The following is a 23,444-nucleotide window of genomic DNA, read 5'->3' as shown; positions in this document are numbered from 1 at the left end:
ACCTGCTGCTCTGTTGGCACAGCAGAGGAGTGCAAGAATATGATCAGCTGTGGCTGAGTACCATAGTCGAAGGAAAAGTATAGAATGAGATTGTTCAGCCTGGCTGGAGGCAACAGGGCAACCCTTGAACTAGCTGTGCTAAGCAGAAATGAATTTTGGTGCCTGTAGGGTATAGGCTTGGGGAAAAGATGGGATCCTGGCTATAAGCTTTTGTTCTTGTTTAGGGCTGCTATTTCTGCGTAAAGCAATATGCGCTGGAGTGCTCAAGACTTCCCATGGGCCAGACTGTCAACTCACAGGTAATATCACTGTGTTCTGACTTGTCCTCGGGTGGATATAGAGGCTGTTGAAATAAATGTGGAAGTAGGCCTGAAGAAAGTAGTGGCTGAGTTGGAAGACTCGGCAAGGCCATGTGTTTTGTTGCCTATTGTTCAGGATAGGCTCCAAATTATATTCTTTGTGTTAGTTTACTTTTTTCTGAAATGATAACTGCAGCTGTTGGGCTAGAATTCCTAGCACTCCTTACCATTGCCTATGCTGAATAGCACTGACAAAGGTTGCAGTGCAGCAAGATCTGGAAACTCACACAGTTTCCATCCCTGCTTTAGAAAAAGAAATTGTAATCTTCATCTTTTTTAATGCTTCATCTTGGATGTCTCCTTCAGCCTTTCAGGCTTCGGACACGGCCTCTGGAATCTCTAAATAAGAGAAGGCACAGGCTTCTCCTGAAACGCAGGGCAATGCTACAGTTTCTTGTTGGAGGTTTCCTTTAATGTAGTATGCATATGACAACTGGAATTGCCAGCCTGTACATTTCCTGAAGTGTAGGATGTAGCAACCATTGCACCTGAAACATGCAACACAGATGCCATCAGAAACAAGGCATCTGTGTTACATCTTTATCCTTAAGTAGAATGTAACATACAATCAGCAGCTGTCTGGCAGTCCTGAACTTTAGACATTTTTTATTATCTCACTAGATGGACTTTTGGACTGAGCACGAGAAGAAAACCTCAGCTTTTATTCGGGTTTGTTCAGTGTTTTGGTTATGTATCATCCACCGGGTCTCTTGACTGCACTGTGGAGGAGCCAGGATGTGACACTTGGGTGCAAAGGAGCACAGAAAACTAATCCTCCTGAGTGTCATTCCTTACTTTAAAACAAGAAGTGGTTGATTTCTCCTTGTGTTAATTCTTGGATACTTCCAAAAGCACCTTGTGGATTCCAGAACTCAAACTGTTCTAGAGACAGTAGTGATTCAACCTCAATAATGAATCTTTTAACTATCCTTAATTCAGCCTTTGTTCAGAAACCTGTATCATGCAACTAGGAAAAAATTAAATGCAAAAACTTTACCATAGACAAAATAAACTGTCAATTATAGTTATTTAATCCAATAAATTGCGCTTTGCAGAAATGTCTCTCAGCAGAAGTCAACATGAAAGCTCATGCTGGATTGAAAAATTATATCCTAATGGCAATACTAAAATTATAGTAGTAAAAGAAGATAAGGAGGAATGACACTCAAAGGATATTAGCAGGTGATAGAAGTGGGGTCTGGGATCCACAGGGATGGATAGGGAATTATTGAAATATATAAAGAAGTTACTTAAGTCTTAGATAATCAAACTTACTTTAAGATCCTCATTTTCTGGCCATTTAGGAGATACTGTCTTTCATGCTAGTCGCCAGAGCTCAGAGATTACTCTTTCCTATTTTTTTTAAAAAATCCTGGAATTCCTATGAAATTGATAAAATTTTATTCAAAAAAGCACACTTGCATTTGGCAGTATCATTGGCATTGTGTGAAACCTCTGTGCTCATTTTTGTGATCGTGTGAAAAGCATTAAATGAACCTATTTGCAAATGGCAGTTTTTCTTTTCCACAACTTTATTAATTTGTCAAAAGTAGATTCCTCTAGATTCTTTTTTCGTTATCCTTGATTAGACATATCAGCATTTTCCTCCCAAATTAAACTGAGCCAGCACCTCCTATGTTCCTTTTTTTCTTCATAATAACCCCATATATTCTGTTGTGGTGTCATTTGAGAAAGGGCTGGATATATACGAAATAACAAACGTGTTGTTTCACTACTTTAGGTTTAGGTATCTTCTGCCAGTTTTTTCTGTTTTTTTCCTTTTTGAGTATTGAATGATAATATGTCAAATAATGAATGTAGACCAGGCATGGGCAAACTTCAGCCCTCCAGGTGTTTTGGACTTCAACTCCCACAATTCCTAACAGCCTATGTTTTCTATTGAAAACTGATCAGATGTTTGGCATTAGGGATCAGTGCCTAGGAACTGCTGACCAAACTTTTTCCTGTTAAAGGGAGGATGCCAATGTTTTTTCTACATGCCTCTTTAGGTTGAATAATGTCAGTAATGGAGTGAATGCCCAATCAGGCTGCTTCTGTTGGAACCCCTTTTTCTCATTACCTTCCTGACTACTTCCCTCCAGCCTCACAAAATAGCACTTTAGCATTGCAAGGTTGTCACTCCAACTCTTCTTGCTTCTCCTCCTTAGCTCTCTATGCTCTTCACAGAAGAGTGTGACAAAGTACGCGATCTCATGCATGTGCACTCATTCAGTTATGACTTCCACCTGCGCATTGTGCACCAGTACCTGCTTGGATCCCACCTCGCGCTGCGGCAAGGTTATCATCTGACCAGCTTCCTGGAAGATTTCATTTCCCAGCATCCTGACATCCCCAAGTTTGGGCGTAACCACATCTTCCAAGGTGAGGGCTCTTGAGATCTTTAGGGGATTGCTTTTTAGAAATAACAGCTCTATTATTATGTTTATTTATACCCCACTTTTTCTCTCCACAAGGAAACTCAAAGCAGAGTCCAATTTAAAATATACAAATATACAAATATTAAAACAGAATTAAATATCATTGGTATTAAAACATTCAGTTAAAATCCATAAAAACAAATTCAAAACTTAAAACCACAGCACCCCTGACTTGATCTTAATCTCTATAGATTCATCTTGGCCTGTCCCGTGATTAATTATAAGCAATCTGCCCATTTTTGTATAATGCCATTATAGCAATTCAGAAATATAGAAGTCAACCCACTAGACAGCTCTCTGCCCACAAGAGTTAATAATAAAAAATTGAAAACAAGGAATTGGCTGTACTGTGGTTCTAAATCCCAAGATAGCCGCTTTTTTGTCATATATGTCATTCCAGATTGACAAGGGAATCTCATTACAAAACTACAAGAATATGTCAGAATCATAAAACATCTGTACATCTTGCCTCAATTTCATCACCCGTCTCATAATAAAACACTAAAGCCTGTTAGCAATGAGCCAAGTGAGAGGAGACTGTGGGCTTAGTGTCAGAGCTAATTAAAGCAAGTGGCACTTAAAACAAGCAAAAGGTTTTGAGGAAAGACATAAAAAGCATAAAATCAGGGGAAAGGGAACATGAACATAAAACAATAAGCTTGCTTTAATAAGTCAACACGGAAAGCCAGAACAGTGGTTAGAGGAAGGAAAGAAGAATGATATATTCCTGAATGTAACAAGAAATAGTCTCTCTTTCTCTTTCTCTCTCTCTCTCTCTGTCTCTTTTTTCTCCTCCTAAAGAGCACAAAGTCTTCCAAGTCTGGCCATAAGACTTTCCAGGAATCTTAATTAAGGCATTTAGATGGGATGAAGAAAATTCACCCACTCCAAGACCACTCATGAACCACCCAAAGTGGCTTCTGCTGCCATTTTTTATTATCTTTCTATTGTAGGAAACACGAGGGCCAGTGTTACCATTTTAAGCCTCAGGGAGATCTTTATAAAGCCAGCATTAAATGTGTGTTCCTGCAAGGCAGGGGGTTGGACTTGATGGCCCTTGCAGTCTCTTCCAATCCTATGATTCTTTGAGAAATTAAATTAGAACTGTTTGTCTCCTGGTTTAAAAGAGCTTCTCCAGTCCTAACACATGGCATAATTCTTTGGTTGCTGCCTCCAGGATTGGGGAGAGCCTTCCAAGGTCTTTTGAGGGATGTGCAACTCTTGGATCTTGGGTTGATATCCCTGCCCCTTTGATCTATGGGGAAAAAATAGTAAGCTTGTGTCTTTTCTCAACAGGTACATTGGCCTTGCCTACCAATACCATCATGGCACATCATCTGTACAATTACATAACTGACCATGCTAGCACCTACCATATGAAGCCCTTACGCATGGCCAGGCCAGGAACTGCCACTGATGGCAAGAAGGGGACCCCTGGCCCAGAGCAGAATGAATATGCTCTTGTCTCAATCTGGAACAGGTGAGTGGTTTCCAGATTGTTGTAATGAGATCCTGATGTTCCAGTAACTGTTCCCAAGAGTTGTGAACCCCATATGCTGTCAGCCACCTTTCCATCTTCACTGGTCAAAAGGTAGTAGATAAAATCTTTTCCAGCCCAGCAGTGGAAGTATAATTTTATTTAATATGCAACTTAAACGTCACACTAGTCTTGTTTTCAATTTCCAATCTAAAGTCAAAATGTGTGTTTTGTCTAACAAAGTTTCATGTATTTTGGGTTATTGATCATATTTTTAGCAGCCTTTGTTTATGAAATTGAACATGTTGAAATAGGTGTAGTCAACACAGAAATGTGAAGTTTAATTTTTAGAGCATGGCAGTTTTTTGAATAGTTGCTGTAAATAGCATTATATTTTGTAGTATCAGTCCCTAGCTACATTTTACTCATTGAATCCGGCGTGTTATTTCATGCCTAGCTCAAAGCAACCAAGCTCTATACCAGCATTATGACTTAGCTGTTGCAAACAGTTGAGACAATGAGAAGAATAAAACATAATCTCTTAGCATATTATCCTGGTTTTTTTTACTAACATAGTATTATACTGATCCTTTTGAGAATCCCATGTAAGCAACTCAACTTTCAGATTACTAAGAATTACTGTTTTTCCATCCCCATATTCTCCTTCTTTTGTCTCTCTGGCTTCATATTTCTTTATTACTTCTGCCTGAGTCTGATACCCACAAAATGCTTTATCACCTTCAAAAGAAATTTAGTTTGTCATCCTCTTTAGCCCTACTGTTTCTAGAAAGAGTAAGACCAGCTTTTGTCTGCTTATAGAAAAATCATGTTCTTGATTCAAAGCACCAGAAAGGCTCTTTGAGGCTGTTTCCAGCTTTGGCTCTCACATATTTAAGCCACAATTCTTGTTTCAGTCCTTTGCTGCCCAAAGCTTGCTATGTGGCACCGATAGAATTCCCAGATTTACTCTTCAACAGGTCAGAATATTTTGTCAATCTAGCTAAGAGTTATACCCTTGTAAAGCGTTACAGTTACTTCATTACACTTTGTTACTGTTACCAGTATGTATTTATCAAAACAGGAAAGGAAACATGTAAACTTGTTTGTGCTTATACAGACGGTGTAGGATGCTGACAATACTGGAGCACACTGTTCTGCACTGAGATACAAAAAATCCTGGCTCACAAAAGGGCTTTTAGATTTGTGGCATATACTTAAGTTCTAATCCTTTTACACTCTTCTGTCTTCTCTCTTAATTGATGAATATTTTTATTTAGATGGTACAGTCATACAAAGTATGCACGGCACTGCCTTCCTTTTATTTTATTTTGTGGGTGTGAGAGACCAAATTGTACAATGTGTTTGTAACATGTTTCTACATTTCAGAAGCACACTATGGTGTGAGAGGAACAATAAGTCAAACCATGGACAAAACACTACTGTTACTCAGTTCATGCACTTAATGTGTGATATCTGCTCTCATAGAAGCTCAGTTGGCTGCAGCCCAGGTAGTAGCCCAATGGGTTGGACCTGCCATCTTTCCTCAGCACCTACTTACCCCATAGAAAATCCCTGACACCATCCTCTGCTTACAGCTCAGGTTCCTACAAGGATTCAGAAGGGTTACGTCACCATGATGACTTTGATGTGTCCATGCTTGTATGTCACAGCGCTCCACCGTTTGAGGACCAAAGTGAGGCAGACCGACTCATGCTGAGGTAAGATTAAAGGCAAGCAGGGGCATGCCTGTTTGTGGGAGTGGTAAAAGGTTGAACAACCCAGAAAAGCCTACAAAAGCAGGAGAAATGCAACCAGGTGTAGTAATAACACCATATTTCTCCAAAAATAAGACTAGGTCTTATTTGTTGCAAAATACGCATTAGGGTTTATTTTCAAGGGATATCTTATTTTTTTCATGTACAGCAATCTGAATTTATTCATGTACAAAAATCTACATTTACTGAAATACAGTCATGTTATCCTCTTCTGGAACATTATCATAACTGGGTTGTTGTGTGTCTTTCGGGCTGTGTGGCCATGTTCCAGAAGCATTCTCTCCTGACGTTTCGCCCACATCTATGGCAGGCATGCTCAGAGGTTGTGAGGTTGTGAGGCATCCTCACAACCTCTGAGGATGCCTGCCATAGATGTGGGCGAAACGTCAGGAGAGAATGCTTCTGGAACATGGCCACACAGCCCGAAAGACACACAACAACCCTGTGATCCTGGCCATGAAAGCCTTCGACAACACATTATCATAACTCTCCAAGCCCTGAATTCTGGCCTGAATTTCTCGCGACTCCATTCCTGTAGAACTATTGGCCCCAATCTCTCATGTCCAGCAATAGAGCTCTCCTTAAATGAGCACTTCCAAGTATTAATGTCAATAATATATATATTTAATTATATATTAATATTATTTTACCATTCAATATGTCAGTTGTGTGTTGCAGTGAATGTACTTCATAGGGAGAAGGGAGCAAGCTTGTTTTCTGCTGCCCTAGAGACTAGGGCAAGGAACAAATGGTTACAAACTACAAGAAAGGAGATACAACCTGAACATTAGGAAGAGCTTCTTCACTGTGAGAGTTGTTTAGCAGTGGAACTCTCTGCCCCGAAGTGTGGTGGAGGCTCCTTCTTTGGAGGCTTTTAAACAGAGGCTGGATGGCCATCTGTCAGGGGTGCTTTGAATGTGATTTTCCTGCTTCTTGGCAAGGGATTGGACTGGATGATCCACCAGGTCTCTTCCAACTCTGTGATTCTACTACTGACTGATAAATGTGTCTGTCTGGCTGACAATCTTAACTGGGGCTTATTTTTTGGGTAGGATTTATATTGTGAGCATCGCAAAAAAATCATGTTAGGGCTTATTTTCCTTCAGGGAAACAGGGTAGTTTGCAGTGGACTGACAAGTATTTCCAATATGGATGCCCACAACGTTATTGAAACAAACTGTCTACATATGAGAGAAAGTGAGGACAAGCTTCAGGCTTAGAAACTGCTAGGGGACTCACTTAATGAGTTGGCTTTACCTGGAAGAGACATGAGAATGCAGCGGCTATTGTTCACTTCTTCCAGGTTGCACTTCTACGTAATCATGACAAGTCAACGGGAGCTTTTTCCACGTCTCACCGCTGACATGCGACGCTTCAAGAAGCTGCCTCGCCTACAACGGGAGACACTGGAGCCGGTTCTGGGGCGTGCGGCTTGGGAAACCGCAGAAGGGGGCTGGCAGCGCAGAGAGATCACGGAGCCCTGGGAGGAAGTGGAGGACAGTGGCGAGTTCTATGCAGGTGGCCCCCAGGTCAGGGTGGGCCCTGGACTCTTCTATACATCCCCGCTCTTCCCACTGCTTGCCTCGGAGGTGGCTGCTGCCCAGAAGCAGCTGACCAGCATGGTGCAGCTTGCCAAGTGTCACTGCCGCCGAGACAACCTCTGGAAGCGTCTCTTCCTGCTTGAGCCCCTTGCCTCTGACAAACTGAAGCTGGGCAAACTCTCCATTGGGGAGCTGGAAGAATTGCTGGATGCGGTGCACAAGAAATCTATCTCTGACATCGACCCCCAGTTGGTGAGTAGCTGAGCTCAGTCAGGACGTGCGAATATGTATGTGCACCTAGAGGCACTTGCACATTTGACATTGAACAAATCCTGCAATTCCCTGCAAAGGGTGGAGGGGCATGTGCTAAGATAATTCCATTGTGCCTGAGTCAGGTCTTATGTCCAATTGTCATATACTTTTAAGGGGTTCCATATCCTTCACCAACCTCCTTCCCTTTCTCCTCCTGGCAGAGCTGCTTCCTCACCATGCCAGTCTCCTGGTACCAGAGTCTTATCAAGGTGCTACTGAGTCGTTTCCCCCAGAGCTGCCGCCATTTCCAGAATGCTGATGCTGGCACCCAATACTTGGTAAGGTTCTCCTAGAACATCTGTGAGCTGCTGGCTTACATGGGTTAATCAAGGGTGATCTGTAATCACCTCATCTGGGCAAGTCCAGCAATTTCCATCTATGAGTGCCAGCTTCTTCTGGCACCTTATTGGAATTGAGAGCAATTCTCACACACAGCTCTTCTGAAATTAGAGTTCTTTCTGGACTTAGTATAAAGCTTTTTTGTTCCATGGTTTTTGTGGAGATTGGGAGGAATAAAGTTTCTGAACTTCTTAGTGATTGTCTCCCACCATGACTTTGCCACTGAAATGTTTTCCTTTCTAGCCACCACACCTGCATAGGCATCTGATCCTCCCACTGAGTAGGATGCCATTGCTTTACTGATTTTTGCTTATCACAACATAACAAGATAACATTTCTGATGCAACACTTTCTCTGCAGGTCGTTTTGAACCAGAAATTCACAGATTGTTTTGTGCTTGTCTTCCTTGATTCCCATTCAGGAAAAACGGTGAGAGCTTTTCTTTTGATTAAGGGGATATTTAAGGGAAATTGAAACTCCACTGCTTTCTATGCAGTAGAGTTTTTGAGATTACTCTGCCAGACTGGAGCCCTATTGGCTCAGAGAAATTCCTGCTTTGTTTGGGCTGTTGGATACAAGCAGAAGGGTTCTGATACCCTGCTTTGAATTTGAAGCAATGCTCCTGTATATCAGCGTGGTTATCTTTGGTGCTGTACCCAGTGATGATTCCAACAATGGATGCAAGTCTGTAGGTTTCTGCAATCTACTTGCAGTAGGAAAGCAATATTAAGAGGAGAGTTTGATGAGTCTGTTGGTGAGCAAATGAACAGATCATGGGGATCAGTTATAATTTTTAATTATTTTTTGGCAGAGTCTCACAGTGGTTTTTCGGGAGTCATTTCCAGTACAGCCCCAGAACGAGAGCCCTTTGCCACAACTTGTATCCACATACCACCATCTGGAATCTGTAATAAACACAGCTTGCTTCAACCTTTGGACAGGGCTACTATAGCACTGGTTGGTTCTTCTCATTGGAGCATGCTGCATGGACCCAGTTGCAGTAGTTGGCTGCAACAAACGAGAGACCACTTTGCATGGCAGGAACAGTGGATGATACAAGGGTACAGCTGGCTGGATAAGAAGTCAGGATACTTTCAAGGATTCTGTCTGTGCTGAATTGACTCACAGAAGAAGCAGGTCTACTCTGATGCACAGCAAGGGCAACCTGGATGAAAGGCCAAGAGAGCCCTTCCCAAAGAAAGTATCCAACAAGGCCTTTGGGTGGATGTGCCCCTTTGGAATTCAGTCCTGCAGGCTCCTGCAGGTGCAGACTGCCAGGCCTTTCAGAGTGACTCACTAAACAGGTTTTAGCAGGAGGGTATTACACAATGATGAGAATTTTTTCTATGAAGTGAATGTACAGTAAATTAAAAATAATGGATAATTATAACAATAAAATACTTTGTCACAGATTCTCCTCAGAAGTTGTTACATTTGTCTTAGGGGAGAAGCAGAGGAGGTTCCCCATTTGTTTTAGGGAGAAATTGCTTTGATTCCCAAGGCAGTTTGTGTTCAAATGAATTGTTAGATATATTGCCCAGGATTTTTGCTGTAGCATAAGGCCTCTACCAGTAGGTCCTGGCCTGCTGAAGGCAATAAAGCTAGGGCACACAATTATGTGACTAGTTCAAGTAGTATTTCACTGTGCAAGAAAAAAGCAAATCAAAATTAGAGGACTGGATGACCCTTAGAATTTAAGAAAGTTCAGCAGTCTTATCTAGAGCCACTAAGTGGTACTATAGAGCTAGTTCTGGCAAGCCCAAGCTTTTGCTCCTTTGCACCAAATTACTCCCCATTCTTTGATAGCAGGAAGGAAAAGGCATGCCAACACCATTATTTAGCGTGATAACATAATTTCGCACTCCTTTGGAGGGTCAGCTCTTATAATTGCAATGAGAGGGTGGTAGACAGGTTGTGCTGGGAGGGAAAAAAGAGAGCATGTCTCACAGGGAAAAATACAGCCAGGAATTCAGTGGCACATTCTGGTGCTAAAGTTGAGTAACAAGAACCACTTGAATGACGTTACTTTATTAATATAACTATTTCTGCTGTGAGTATGCATCCAGAGGGAGACACAAGACAGCTACATTTTAGTTGATTGAGCTAATGCCGAAAGGGTGGCCTTTCCAAGCTGCTTTCCCCCCTCTGCGGATGTATAGTAATAAGCCAGCACAGTTGTTCAATCCACCTCCAATGCTCTTTTATTTCTGTTCTTCCACTGCAAAGGTTAACTCTTCAGCTTCCGTCATGCAGCAAACCATGACTTCCCCAATACTTATGGGCCCAGCCTAGCCCTTTCAGTGTATCTCCTGCAAGAGAAGCAATACGCATACTCATTAAACACGAATGCTAACTAACAACAGTCCAAACCTCAACTAAGCTTTGAAGAGCTATGTTAGCCAGATATGGAAGCAGAGCCTGGATTGCTGCTCTCTGGAATGATCAGCAGAGCAGAACATCTCCCTGTATGTCACAGGAGCTTTCTAATGCCACTCACCCACACAAAGGAAGAAGGTTCATCACTATTTTGTTTGATCTTAGAAAAAAACTTGCCTTTGGGTTTATACTCGCATCCTATGTAGCCACTGTAATCCATTGATTCTAACAGCTGGAACAGGTATGAGTAGTTCAGTTCTCCAAGGCTATCAGGCTCATGACGTCCTGGCACTTGGGCAATCTGAATGTGTCCTACAAAGAAAGATAAGCACCATCAGAAGTGAATGTAACATCAGGCATAGGTTCCTGCTGTATTCATTTTTTTCATGGGCACTATTATTAAACTTATCACTGTAACATCAATACCATTTGGGCATTCCTTATCTACAATTCCAAGATCTGCAATCTTCCAAAATCCAAAAGTATCAACATGGGTGATGAAGATAACCTTTGTTTACTGAAAGTTAAATATGTGCAAAATCTGCTTCATACACACACAACTATTCATAATATTGTATAAAATTACCTTCCAAGGCTATGTGCATAAAGTTTATATGAAACTTACATGAATTTTCTATTTAGACTTGGGTCTTATCTCCAAGATATTATGCACATATATGCAAATACAGATACTTCAAAATACAAAACCTTTCTGGTTCCAAACATTTTGGGTAAGGGATATTCAACCTGCACTCTCATTATGCCAAGCTACAAAGGATCCATGATTTCAAGATGGTTTGGGAGACAGACATAGGAAATTAAAACCCAGAGAGACCATAGTAAAGTTAAATGCTGGAAAACAATTTAAAAAACCACCTTTGATGCCTTACCAATAAGTGGAAAGTATGTTTCCAAGTTCTGAGTCAGATTACCATCCATGATCTGGCAGTGGAAAATATCCTGTGGAGCAAACATCATTTATTGTCCTGAAACCAAGCCCATGCAGGTGAAGAAAGATTTTGCTATCTTCTTCCTCCCCCAGCATAAAGACCAATAATTCAGCCTCTTCAAGGCTCTAACCAAATATAGTGCTAGGCACAGCAACCTGCTGCATCCAAGGAAAGAAGACAGATTCTTAATGAATCCCATCAAAAAGACTCACCAGCTGCAGCTTCAGGCTGGGGTGTCCCACCTTCTTCAAAATGGCAACAGCTGAAGAAATATAGGTTCACACTGTCACAAGTAATTGGCTTTAGCTCTCCATTCTCTATGCATTTTAAAGGCTCAATACCCATTCTTTAGCAATGGAGTAGCCTTTGGGGCTTTCTAGATGTTGCTGGACTACACTTCCCAGCATTCCTCACCATTGGTTTTGCTAGCTAGGGTTGATAAGAGTTGTCCATCAATATTTGGAGAGCCACAACTTACCTATCCCTGTTCTCAAAAAAGGCAATCCCCACCTATGAAGGGGAGACTTTTGGCCTTGGCTTACCTTGTTGTGGGGTGGTCAAGAAGTACCTGGGATCTGTAATCCGGCTGTTGATAGGCTCCAACAATCCGATCAGATTTTCCTGCAATACCAAACCAAAAAACAGGAGATAGCAGTCAACCAGAGCCCAATGATTTACATGGCAAACTTGATGGCAAATTTAGCAATTAGTTCATATCCCTCTTGCTTCCCAGAGCTGACAGTACACAATGGCTAGCCCTTTGGATTATTTTTGAGCCATCACCACGACAGTGGAGAAGAGCAAACCACCAACCACCTATTACAATGCAACTCGCCCACATGCACAATGGAGGACCTTCTCGCAGCGACACCAGAGGCACCCGAAGCGGTCAGCTACTGGTCGAAGGACATTTAGTATAATGCCAAGCTTTTAACTTTGTTTGTGTTTTAAATACATTACAACTGTACCCTTGGTTTGCTTCTGACACAATACATAAATAAAACCACAGTGTTTCATATGTGAGTGCCAAATTCTTTCCCTTTCCATAAACTAAGCAACCTCCTGGAGGTGTTTGCTCAGATATGTCTCCACTTTGCTATCTTTTGGGCTATTTTGAGCTCCATGAGGCTGGAGCTTGGGAAGAGACCTTTAGTATCTTATACCTTGTGGAATGAGGATTGAATAGATATATGACTCTTCTGAAAAAGCAACATAATCTATTAACAACTGGCCACACAGAGCCTACCTGAACCAGGATGTCAGCAGCATATCTGAGGTTCTCAATGAAGGTAGCTTCCATCTGTGCTGACACCGCCTCCCGCTCTGCACCCATTGGGATTCGCCCCGCCATAATATGGATCCTATAAGCCACATTAGGGGAGAGTAAGAATGAATCTAATATCTCTGGCATGAACTGAGATGGACAGATGCAAGGTTATTGCTGATTTTTTTCGCCCTTGGATCAAGCATCCAGGTTTCTGTGATGCAACTGCAGTGAAGTCTGTCTCATGCTCAGTTTAATCCTGCCCAGAGGTGCTGTGCTGACCCATGAGATGATCTTCAGCACTGAACAGTCGGCACACATCACTGCATAAGCCTTTCTGTGGGCGCAGGCTACTACCTTCAATCTAGTATAGCGATGGCAAGAGCATCTAGAATTCTTGAAGAACTACTATAAAAATTACAGCCACTTCATTTCAAATGAGTCCGCCTGGCTTGACTTAGGTTATTTAGCTCTTGAACATTCACAGGCCATATGTGCAAGATCACTGTAGGCAGATTTATAGGCTCTTGGTATCCTTGGACATGCACAGTCCGCTTACTAGGAGACACAGATTCTTCTCCATTTCCAAGCATAAATCACTCATAGATCATGGGCTAGTAGACTTGTGGTCCTCCAGATGTTGTTGGATTCTAGTTGCCAGCCTGATCAATGCTGAAGAGTGTAAGTAGTTCATCAACCTCTGAAGGACCAAAAGGTCTCTAGTCTTGAAAAGGACTAAAATAAGATTTTAGCACTGTTGCTATATGAGATTAACAGCAACAGACTGGTGTTCATTTTCTTATGGCCTTTTTGTGTGTCAGGAGTGACTTGAGAAACTGCAAGTTTCTTCTGGTGTGAGAAAATTGGCCCCCTGCAAGGGCGTTGCCCAGGGGATGCCCAGATGTTTTACTATCCTGTGGAGACTTCTCTCATATTCCCACATGGGAAGCTAGAGCTGACGACAAGAGCTCACTCCGCTTCCCGGATTTGAACCGCCAACCTTTCCGTCAGCAGTCCTGCCAGCACACGGGTTTAACCCATTGCACCACTGGGGACTCCTTATGGCTTAAATAGGTGTGGTTTTCTATATGTATGGCATCAAAGAGTTTGTTCTGTTTTTCTCTTCAGTTTGTGCATTGAGCTGGCTTTTTTAAAAGTGCATAAGTGATATCATTGATTAATTCTGATAGTATCTTATGCCGTTGCCATTAAGAGTGACACAAGGGTAAATTTGGTTCACTAGTGATTGCTGCTGTAGCTCCTCTACTGCAAAAATCCATAGTTATGTTTCTAAGAGTTATAGTCAAATATTCTGCTATTCTATTATATCAATTTAAAACAATTTTGTTAGTTGGAAGTTCCATCATAAAACAGAGACATCTGAAACAAACAATCAGTCATTAACAGCATCTCACAACTCAACTTACAGGACATGAGGATAATCCTGTCTAACAGAACCTGTTTAATTCTGATCACATAGATTCAACCTGTTAAGTACCCTGAGCTTTTTAAGAAATTATTGTCAACCAGCTGTAAAGCTTCAGTTTTCAATGCTGAAAACAATCTTGAAGACAAGCGTTGCCATTTAAACTGTCAATATGAAGCAGAAACTCCATTAAAGGAAAGGAAAGTGACCAATAATTGGTTTCATTAGTTTCCTCATCTTCTTGATTTCCTCTACCCTGAGATGCAAATATGTGGCCTGCCAAATTTTGTCAAACTACAACTTCCAGCATTCCTCAGCATCAGCAATGCTGCATAGGACTGCTGGGAACTATGTTTCAATTTCTATGTGCTCAGTACACAGCCTAAGTAACCTGAAAGCGCCATATCCCATCTGATCTTGGATGCTAAGCAGGATCAGTCCTGGGTTAGTATTTGGATGGGAGACCACCAATGAATACCTGGTACTGTAGTATATATCTCAGAGGAAAGAACTAGCAAAACCATCTCTTAGAATTCCTTGCCTAAGAAAACTTTGTGAAATACATGGATCATCACAAGTCGACAGACAATCTGAAGGCACACACAGACACAATTTCTATCCCTGCTTTAGGCTACTCTCTGAAATAGAAAGGTTTTTGTTTTCACCTCACTTCCTTGCAAAGCCAGCAGACAAAGTCACTTTTCCTGCTCCAAAAAAGCTATCTGAGCTGCATACATACCCTCTCTGGCTAGCCAAAATAGAAAACACAAACTGCCACAAAACATGACAGTTTGGCTCTGCAATTATCCCACCACTAAACAAAATAAAATTAAAAATCTTGTGCAAATCGGCTACCTTTCTGCTGATTTCTGGAACCAGAAGTGAAGTAACATGATTTCCGATCATGCCAGAACCAGGCTGTAGAGATGATGCTATATCCATACTTGCCCATTCCTTTGCTACTGCCCTTTCTGGTTTCTTTCCCTAACCTATGTCTTCCTCTATGTGTACCAAACTGTTATTTTTCTGTCCTTCAAGCTATCTCACTTCAACCTTTCTCAAAGCCAGACTGCTCTCTCGAAATAGTATGTATCAATGCAGGAAAATTCAAGTCTTCCTATTCATTCTCGCTCCCTTTTATCCTTGCCTTCTTTTTGCCTATCCAAAGCATCTCCTCCCACAAGCTATATGCTGAAGATTTAACACCAAGAGAAACCACCTTGAATGAGGGAGGCTTCGCAACAGTTCTTGTAGTGGCACTGGTAAATCAGAGATCTTTAATGTGGAAAAATCCTACAGGAATAATAGCATAGCAATACAAGCTCATTCATGCTTCTCTCACTTGTGCCAGGAAGAGCTGGCCCTATGCTTTCTGTGAACTAAGGTAAGGACTAACCTTTCCCTATCTAAAGATATAAATGGGTGCTTCTCCAAATGCTGTTGGTCCTCAGTTCACATATTCCTATAGTATTGGATACATAGGAGAGAGCTGATGAGAGTTAAGAGTCCAACATCATCTGGAGGACCATATACTCCCCAATTTTAGTCTACCTGAGGACCTCTGAATGCAGAGAACTACAGTTCCTAGCTAGCTTGTCAAAGCTTCAATGGACACTGTGGATATATCTGCTTTTATGCTATGTTTCTATGTTTTAGTTGTCTGTTTGTCACTTTCTATGCCAGGATGAATAATAGAGCATGAATAAGACACATGTAGGCAAGATGATTCTCTCTCCTAGTTTTATCTGCAGCTCCTCTCCTTAATTATGGTAATGATGGTTGGGGCTGATATGCATTGTAGCCGTTCGAAAACATGCAAATGTGAGTAGATCAATAGGTACCGCTCCAAAGGCACTCCATGCAGTCATGCTGGCCACATGACCTTGGAGGCGTCTACGGACAACGCCGGCTCTTTGGCTTAGAAATGGAGATGAGCAGCACTCCCTAGAATCAGACACGACTAGATTCAATGTCAAGGGGAAACCTTTACGTTTACCTTCAAAATAGAAAAGACCAGGGAAAAATACACTGGTGATATAGAAGAAACTATGTTTACATTCAGCAAGGAGGTCCCTGTCCCATTCCCTCCAAAGACAAAGAATAGAGCAGGGGTGAACTACTTTCAGTGGTTAGGTTGCCCCTGGTGAGAATGGAGGGCTTCAACCTCACTGTCACCCCTGAAGAAATGTTCCCAAAGCCCCAATAGCCCTTAGATCAGCAATTCTCAACCTGGGGGTAGGGACACCGGGGGGGGGGGTTGTGAGGGGGCTTCAGACGGGTCACCAAAGACTACCAGAAAATGCATATTTCTGATGGTCTTAGGCGACCCCTTTGGCAGAGAAAGTTGAAGATCTCTCCGCCTGTCCTTTGGCCCAATTCTATTGTTGGTGGGGTTCAAGGGGCTCTTTGATTGTAGGTGAACTGTAAATCCCAGCAACTATAGCTCCCAAATGCCAAGGTCTATTTTCCTCCACCAGTGTTCACATCTGGCCATATTGAGTATTTGTGCCAAGTTTGGTCCAGATCCATCATTGTTTGAGTCCACAGTGCTCTCTGGATGTAGGTGAACTGCAACTCCAGAACTCAAGGTCAATGCCCACCAACCCCTTCCAGTATTTTCTGTTGGTTACGGGAGTTCTGTGTGCCAAATTTGGTTCAACTCCATCGTTGGTGGATTTCAGAATGCTCTTTAATTGTAGGTGAACTATCTAACTATAAATCCCAGCAACTACAACTCCCAAACAGCAAAATCAACCCCCCTCCCAGCCCCACCAGTATTCAAATTTGGGCATATTGGGTATTTGTGCCAAATTTGGCCCAGTGAATGAAAATATATCCTGCATATCAGATATTTACATTACGATTCATAACAGTAGCAAAATGACAGTTATGAAGTAGCAACGAACATTATTTTATGGCTGGGGACATGGCATTAGGAAGGTTGATAACCACTGTCTTAAAGAATATGTAACCAATGTCACCACGTTTGCCTCTCTGGGCCGTTGTAGGTCCAGGAGCGCCTCCACTCACAAACAGAAATAGACCCAGAAGTTACTTCTTGTTGTGGAAAAAAAAAGGCTTTTTGGAGCCTAAAATGTATAAAAATTGTCTCCCACATCCCCTAGTCTGGCAAACGGAAAAAAATCTGGATTTTTAAAAAATATGGGGCCTGCAAAAACTCCCCAGGAGAGCTAGATGCAGTTTGTGTTTGGCACTTTCTTCACTTCTGAACTAGAGCAATTTGTTCGACTTCTCTTGGGCTTTCTCTGTTAATATAGCTCTCAAGGTTGCTGTGAGGTAATGTTAAGAAATGGGCAGATGCATCCATGCAGCCTTTTCCCCCTTTCTTTTGCAAAGATTTGTGAGGACTAATACAGGTTCTGGCTATGCCCTTCACCTTCGCTGGGTCAGCAGAGAGGGGATTTGTAAAAGATCAGACAACAACACAGCATCCACAGGAGATATCATGCGTGGTTTTGCATGCACTGAACAACTGATAGGCTAGGCACGGTATTGCCTCCTATACAAGACATAGTCCATTGTTGATTTGATGTATTATATTTAATATATTATACTATATTCATCTCCTCCCTCACCGTTGTCCCTCTTTCCTTGCATGTTATGTCTTATTAGATTGTCAGCCTGAGGGGAGGAAACTGTCAAATTAACAATTTGTAAACCATTCTGGATCCCTTTTGGCTTAAGGGCAGGATGTAAATGCTCTAAATAAATACATACATCAACGCCTTAATTAATGACAATATTACCTTGGGCATTTCAGCTCCTTGGCATACTTTACAGCCAAAGCCAAGGCTTCCTGAAATTCAGGCTGGCGGCCAGGCACAGCACCTAATCCCATGTCGCCTTTGTCTTGGTTCCCTGAGAAAAGAGCAGCACATATTTTTAAAAAATATATTTTCGGGCTGAAATAGGGAAGAGATGTAAATATATTCGGTTGCTGTGTGCTGACACCTTGTCCAGGAAACTAAAATAGAAAAGCGAGTACAGTGCGCCCTTGATATCCACTGAGATTTGGTTCCGGGAATTCCCATTATATACAGTGGGGGGGGGGGGGGAAGTATTTAGATACCAATTGTACAAGTTCTCCTACTTAAAAAGATGAGAGAGGCCTGTAATTGGCATCATAGGTAGACCTCAACTATGAGAGACAACATGAGAAAACACATCCAGAAAATCACATTATCTGATTTTTCATGAATTTATTTGCAAATTATGGCCTCTTTCATCTTTTTAAGTAGGAGGACTTGTACAATTGGTATCTGACTAAATACTCCCCCCCCCTCACTGTACAGTGGCATAGTACAATGTTGTGCTTGTATAAAATGGCAAAATCAGTTTCCTTTTTAAGATTTTAAAAATATTTTCAAAATGAATAGTTAAATCTGCAAATGGAGACTCCTTGGAGGGCCAAGTGTAATAATATAATAATAATTTTATTATTTAGTGTATGCACTATTTGAAATACTTGTCCCGAATTCACAGTTCTTAATGTTCACATGTTTTGAAGTCCAGAAAGAAGTTTATCTCAAGTGTCTTCAGCAAATAAGAAGGCCTGTTTTGCCCTCTATGAAACCAGTAGCTTGGCAGCCAAAATGAGTGGGCCAATTATCTTGTGTGTGTGTGTTGGGGGGGGGGGGTCAGCCCAACCCATATCATAGGAAAAATATAGCATCCAAGAGATGTTGGAATACAACTCCTTGATGAGTGACAGAAGTTGGAGAAAATTCAGGAGAAATGCACTTTGCAGTCACTGGCCGACAGACATTTCGGTGCCTCAAATGTGACCCTGTTTCAGGGTATATTTGACCCGCTGTTTCCAAAAATGACACCAGTTTTCCCCTATCAGCTCTAGTTTTTCAGATACAGAACACACGCCATCTACCAGTCGCCATCTGCTTGCCCACTGAAAACCATGATAACCATATCTATGAAACTAAAGCTGCTGTCCATCCAATGCTATTTTCTGAATCTTCCCCTGGAAATAAACCCAGGGGCAGGCCTAAAATCCAAGACAAGACTTTTTTTTTTTTTTTTGCTGAGCTGTGTAGTAAGAATAAACATTTTGAAGTAGAACTTAGAAAAGCTATTCTTTTGACTATAATGTTCAAAATCCACACTGGCCATGCTAAAGGGGATGCTGGAAACGATAGTCCAAAAGGTAATTTTTCCAGGGCCTGCTTGGAAGGTTAATAACTGGAAGAAAATCCTATCTCTAAGGCCTCCCAAAGGGCTCAGAGAAGATCTGCTCTAGTGGAACAGACCAAAAGCACATCTAATCCAGTATTCTGTTCATACACACATAGGCCAAATGGGTGCTTATGTGAAACCCACAGAAAGGAACTTCTGAGCATGTGGGAAACGGGTAGAGGCTATCCTTGAATGACTCTGATGACACAGAGGGAAAAAAGATATAAACAGATAGGGTACTGGGTTGCTGTGAGTTTTCTGGGCTGTATGGCCATGTTTCAGAAGCATTCTCTCCTGATAGATTAGCATTTAACAAGCTTCCAGATTCAAAGTCTGGCTGCTTCTTGCCTGAAGGAATCCTTTCTTGGGAGATGTTAGACAAGAATCAGGGCCAGCTAACAAGGCCATTAAATGCTAATCAAGGTGATCAATTGCAACATTCACACTTGCTTCAAAAAGACAAGAGTTGTTTCTCCCAATCTGGACTTTCCACAGATATATAAACCCCACTTGCCTAGTTTCCAACACATCTCACAACCTCTGAAGATGCGTATCATTGGTGTGGGTGAAATGTCAGGAGAGATTGCTTCTGGAACATGGCCATACAGCCCAGAAAATTCACAGCAACCCAGAGAGTAAACAGCTGTAGGAAAAGCTCACAAAGAGTGGCAAAACATTTGTAATTATACAGTAGAGTCTCACTTATCCAACATAAATGGGCCGGCAGAACATTGGATAAGCGAATATGTTGGATAATAAGGAGGGATTAGGGAAAAGCCTATTAAACATCAAATTAGGTTATGATTTTACAAATTAAGCACCAAACCATCATGTTATACAACAAATTTGACAGAAAAAGTAGTTCAATACGCAGTATTGTTACGTAGTAATTACTGTATTTAACAAATTTAGCACCAAAATATCATGATGTATTGAAAACATTGACTACAAAAATGCATTGGATAATCCAGAACATTGGATAAGTGAGATTCTACTACTATTTTATTTCTAGATAGTGCCTAGGCAAAAAAAGGGAGGTGCATCTTTTTGAAGTGGTGAGTTGTTGATTTCTAAGCGACCTACTGATCTATCTTAGGTGGGCATAGACCAGGCATGGGCAAACTTTGCTCCCCCCATAACTCCTAACAGCCGTGGGAGTTGGAGTCCAAAACACCTGGAGGGCCGAAGTTTGCCCATGCCTGGCATAGAAGCTCTTTGAAAACGCCAGCATCCTTCTCCTAAGGGTGCATCTACACTTCAGAACCCATGCAGTTGGAGACCACTTTCACTGGCGTGTCCCGACGCTCTGGAATTATGGGAGTTGTAGTTTTGCAAGGTCTTTCGCCTTCTCTGCCAAAGAGTGTGGGCGCCTCCCCCAGCTGCCGCTCCCAGGATTCCGCAGCGTGGAGCCAGTGTGTGCGGGGGCTGCAGCCAGATGGGGAGTACCTGGCGGGGTGTTGAGGAGGACTACCTCCAGCCCGGCCCCTTCCGCCGCCGCCCGCAGCTCCTCCGGGGCTCCCTGGGCGTAAGGGAAGGCCAGCTCGGCCGCTCGGAAGCCCGCCCTGCCCGCCGCCTCCATGCGCCCGGCCAGCGTCGCTTCCTCCTGGAAGAGCCAGGCCAGGTTGGCCGCCAAGCGCAAGGGAGCCATGGCGGAGGAGGAGGCCGAGGCGGAGGAGGAGGAGGCAGCCTTGCAGGTCGCTTGGGGCCGCCCTCGGAGGGAGGGCCTTGCAGTCGGGACAATGCGGAGGCGTCAAGGTTGCCGGAGATTGTCCCTGCGTGCCTTCAAATCGGGCATGGGCCAACTTAGGGCCGCCTGGCGTTTTGGACTTCAACTCCCACAATTCCTAACAGCCCAAATACATCCTCCGTTCAGTAAAGGACAATAGCGATCCTCTCACCTCTGCAGGAGTCTACCGTATACTATGTAGGTCTGGACAAGTCTCCATAGGGACCACCACAGGCAGCCTTGCCCAGACACGCATCAAGGAACATGAAAGGCACTGCAGACTCACTCAACCAGAGAAGCCAGCTATAGCAGAGCACTTGAGGAACCAACCTAAGCACAGCATATTATTTGAGAACACAGAAATGATGGACCACTCTCACAACCATCATGTCAGACTACACCAGTGGTTCCCAACCTGTGGTCTCCAAGAACTAAAATATGGTCCGCAGCTTCACAGTTATTACCCTGTTGCAACAGCAACTAGTCTCACAAAACTCTCTTATATTGCTGACTGAGGCAACAGGATGTCTGGAGGAGAGAGACTGACTACCGTGTTTTCCCAAAAATAAGACAGTGTCTTATATTATTTTCCCCCCAAAGCTGCACTAGGTAATATTTTCAGGGAATGTCTTATTTTTCCAAGAAAAAGAATTCACATTTATTGTTGAACAAAAAATGAACATTTGTTATATACTTTTTATATATTTTTTAATTATTTTAGAAATTATAACAGACATTCATGAAAGTGAAAAACAAGAAGTAAAATAAAATACACACATATAAAAAAAGAAAAAAAATACAGAAAGATATAAAGATTTGCGCCATAGTGTACAGCTAGCGCTTGTTAAACTAATGGATATTCACAGAGTGGCTGTACCGTTGTTATACCTTAACTTATCCTTGTCCCCCTATCCCCTCACCCGTGAACCCAAGCCCCTAGACCTCCGATACCCCTCAATAAGTATCACGTAACTAACCATCAACTACCCATGTATCTTCTTTCGCTAACATTTGTTATATAGTTGTCCTCACAAACCAACATAACCAGCACCACCCAAGAGAGCCAAAGAAGACCTTAAGATCATGATGAGTGAGAAGAGTGGGATACAAATGGAGTTATTAATAATAATAATAACCAGGCAAACTGAACCATATCAAAAATTTTCTTGTTACTACTATTATTTCCATGTACAACAATCTATGGTGCATACACTTACCAATCCTGCATGCTCTGGTGTTCTGTTTGGTGGGCATGCTTCCAAACACAAACTTTGCTAGGTCTTACTTTTGGGGGAGGCCTTATATTTGGCAATTCAGCAAAACCTCTACTAGGTCTTATTTTCAGGGGATGTCTTATTTTCGGGAAAACAGGGTATCCACGAAAGGCGTGACAACAAGCCTCCTGACTGCTGCTTCTCCTCCTCCCTCCCTCCCTTTGAGTGGAAATTGTGGATTTTAATGGCTTCTCTGTGTAGTCCAGTGGTTCCCAACCTTTTTTGACCAGGGACCACTTTTGACCAGGGACCACTAAAACAGGTATAGAAATCAAACATTTACTGATAACAAACCAGCATTTGCAAGCTGATTTTCCTTTTTAAGAAGTACAGGCAAGTTCCCAAGTTATAAACAAGATAGGTTCTGTAGGATTTTGAAAAACAAGGATTGTGGAAACAAGGATTGGTGAGAAAGCTTCAGTGGAGACGACTTTTCCCCATGATAACTTTCAGGAGTGAATTTCCCGTCCTAGAGATAGCTTTATTTAACTTCCTGTTGTCTCACTTCTGTTATTAACTATGAGATGTTTGTAAATCTGATGTTTGCAACTTGGAGACTGCCTGTACAGTTGAAGCACCTTCTGTGAAGTCCACTGTAACCACTGCAAAACAAATTTGTGTGAATGTCTAAAACAGCCATTAGGTGGCACCCAGAAACATTTTTCATGACCCCAACATTGAGCTAAGGCAGTGGTTCCCAACCTTTTTTTGATCAGGGACCACTTGACCAGGGATCACTTTGACCAGGGACTACACTTCAACATTAGTACCGAAAAGGTTACCAATCAGTTTTTGTCAACTTTAGATTCGGTTTTGTTATTTAGGGTGCTGATTCAGAAAATTGCATTGGATAGACCACATCAGCTCTAGTACGTGATACAGAACATATGCCATCCAGTAGTTGCCATCTGCTCGCCAACAAAAAGCCATATTTAATAATGTAGAGCTGATGTGGTTTATCCAATGCAGTTTTCTGAAT

General features: G+C 42.2%; 2 protein-coding genes across 8 annotated transcripts in view; one reads left to right on the top strand and one right to left on the bottom strand.

Annotated features, from left to right (window-relative positions):
* The window catches only part of szt2 (SZT2 subunit of KICSTOR complex), an 86,014-nt gene extending 76,359 nt beyond the window's left edge, over positions 1–9,655 (top strand). For 4 of the 7 annotated variants that reach the window (XM_062978383.1, XM_062978384.1, XM_062978380.1 and 1 more), the window contains 8 exons: positions 225–299; positions 2,528–2,741; positions 4,094–4,277; positions 5,870–5,992; positions 7,353–7,842; positions 8,064–8,180; positions 8,602–8,670; positions 9,053–9,655. In XM_062978383.1, coding sequence (XP_062834453.1) covers positions 225–299; positions 2,528–2,741; positions 4,094–4,277; positions 5,870–5,992; positions 7,353–7,842; positions 8,064–8,180; positions 8,602–8,670; positions 9,053–9,193 — 1,413 coding nt within the window. In that variant the 3' untranslated portion in view covers positions 9,194–9,655. Of the gene's footprint in view, positions 1–224; positions 300–980; positions 1,029–2,527; positions 2,742–4,093; positions 4,278–5,869; positions 5,993–7,352; positions 7,843–8,063; positions 8,181–8,601; positions 8,671–9,052 lie in introns of all 7 variants that reach the window. The other 3 variants (XM_062978381.1, XM_062978377.1, XM_062978379.1) reach the window with 1 other exon arrangement.
* Positions 9,656–10,253: 598 nt separating this feature from the next.
* hyi (hydroxypyruvate isomerase (putative)) lies at positions 10,254–21,217 on the bottom strand. The gene is made up of 8 exons (XM_003220245.4): positions 20,912–21,217; positions 18,025–18,136; positions 12,814–12,928; positions 12,110–12,188; positions 11,780–11,829; positions 11,508–11,577; positions 10,795–10,929; positions 10,254–10,550 (listed from the first exon to the last, which is right to left on the bottom strand). Exons 1-8 carry the CDS (start codon positions 21,111–21,113, stop codon positions 10,477–10,479), a joined length of 837 nt encoding a protein of 278 aa, XP_003220293.2. The 5' UTR covers positions 21,114–21,217; the 3' UTR covers positions 10,254–10,476.
* Between the last annotated feature and the right edge of the window lie 2,227 nt (positions 21,218–23,444).

Source organism: Anolis carolinensis, chromosome 4 (genome assembly GCF_035594765.1).
Source record: "Anolis carolinensis isolate JA03-04 chromosome 4, rAnoCar3.1.pri, whole genome shotgun sequence".
In the NCBI taxonomy this organism is placed as follows: Eukaryota; Metazoa; Chordata; class Lepidosauria; order Squamata; family Dactyloidae; genus Anolis; species Anolis carolinensis.
This window is presented reverse-complemented; position numbering and strand designations above follow the sequence as displayed.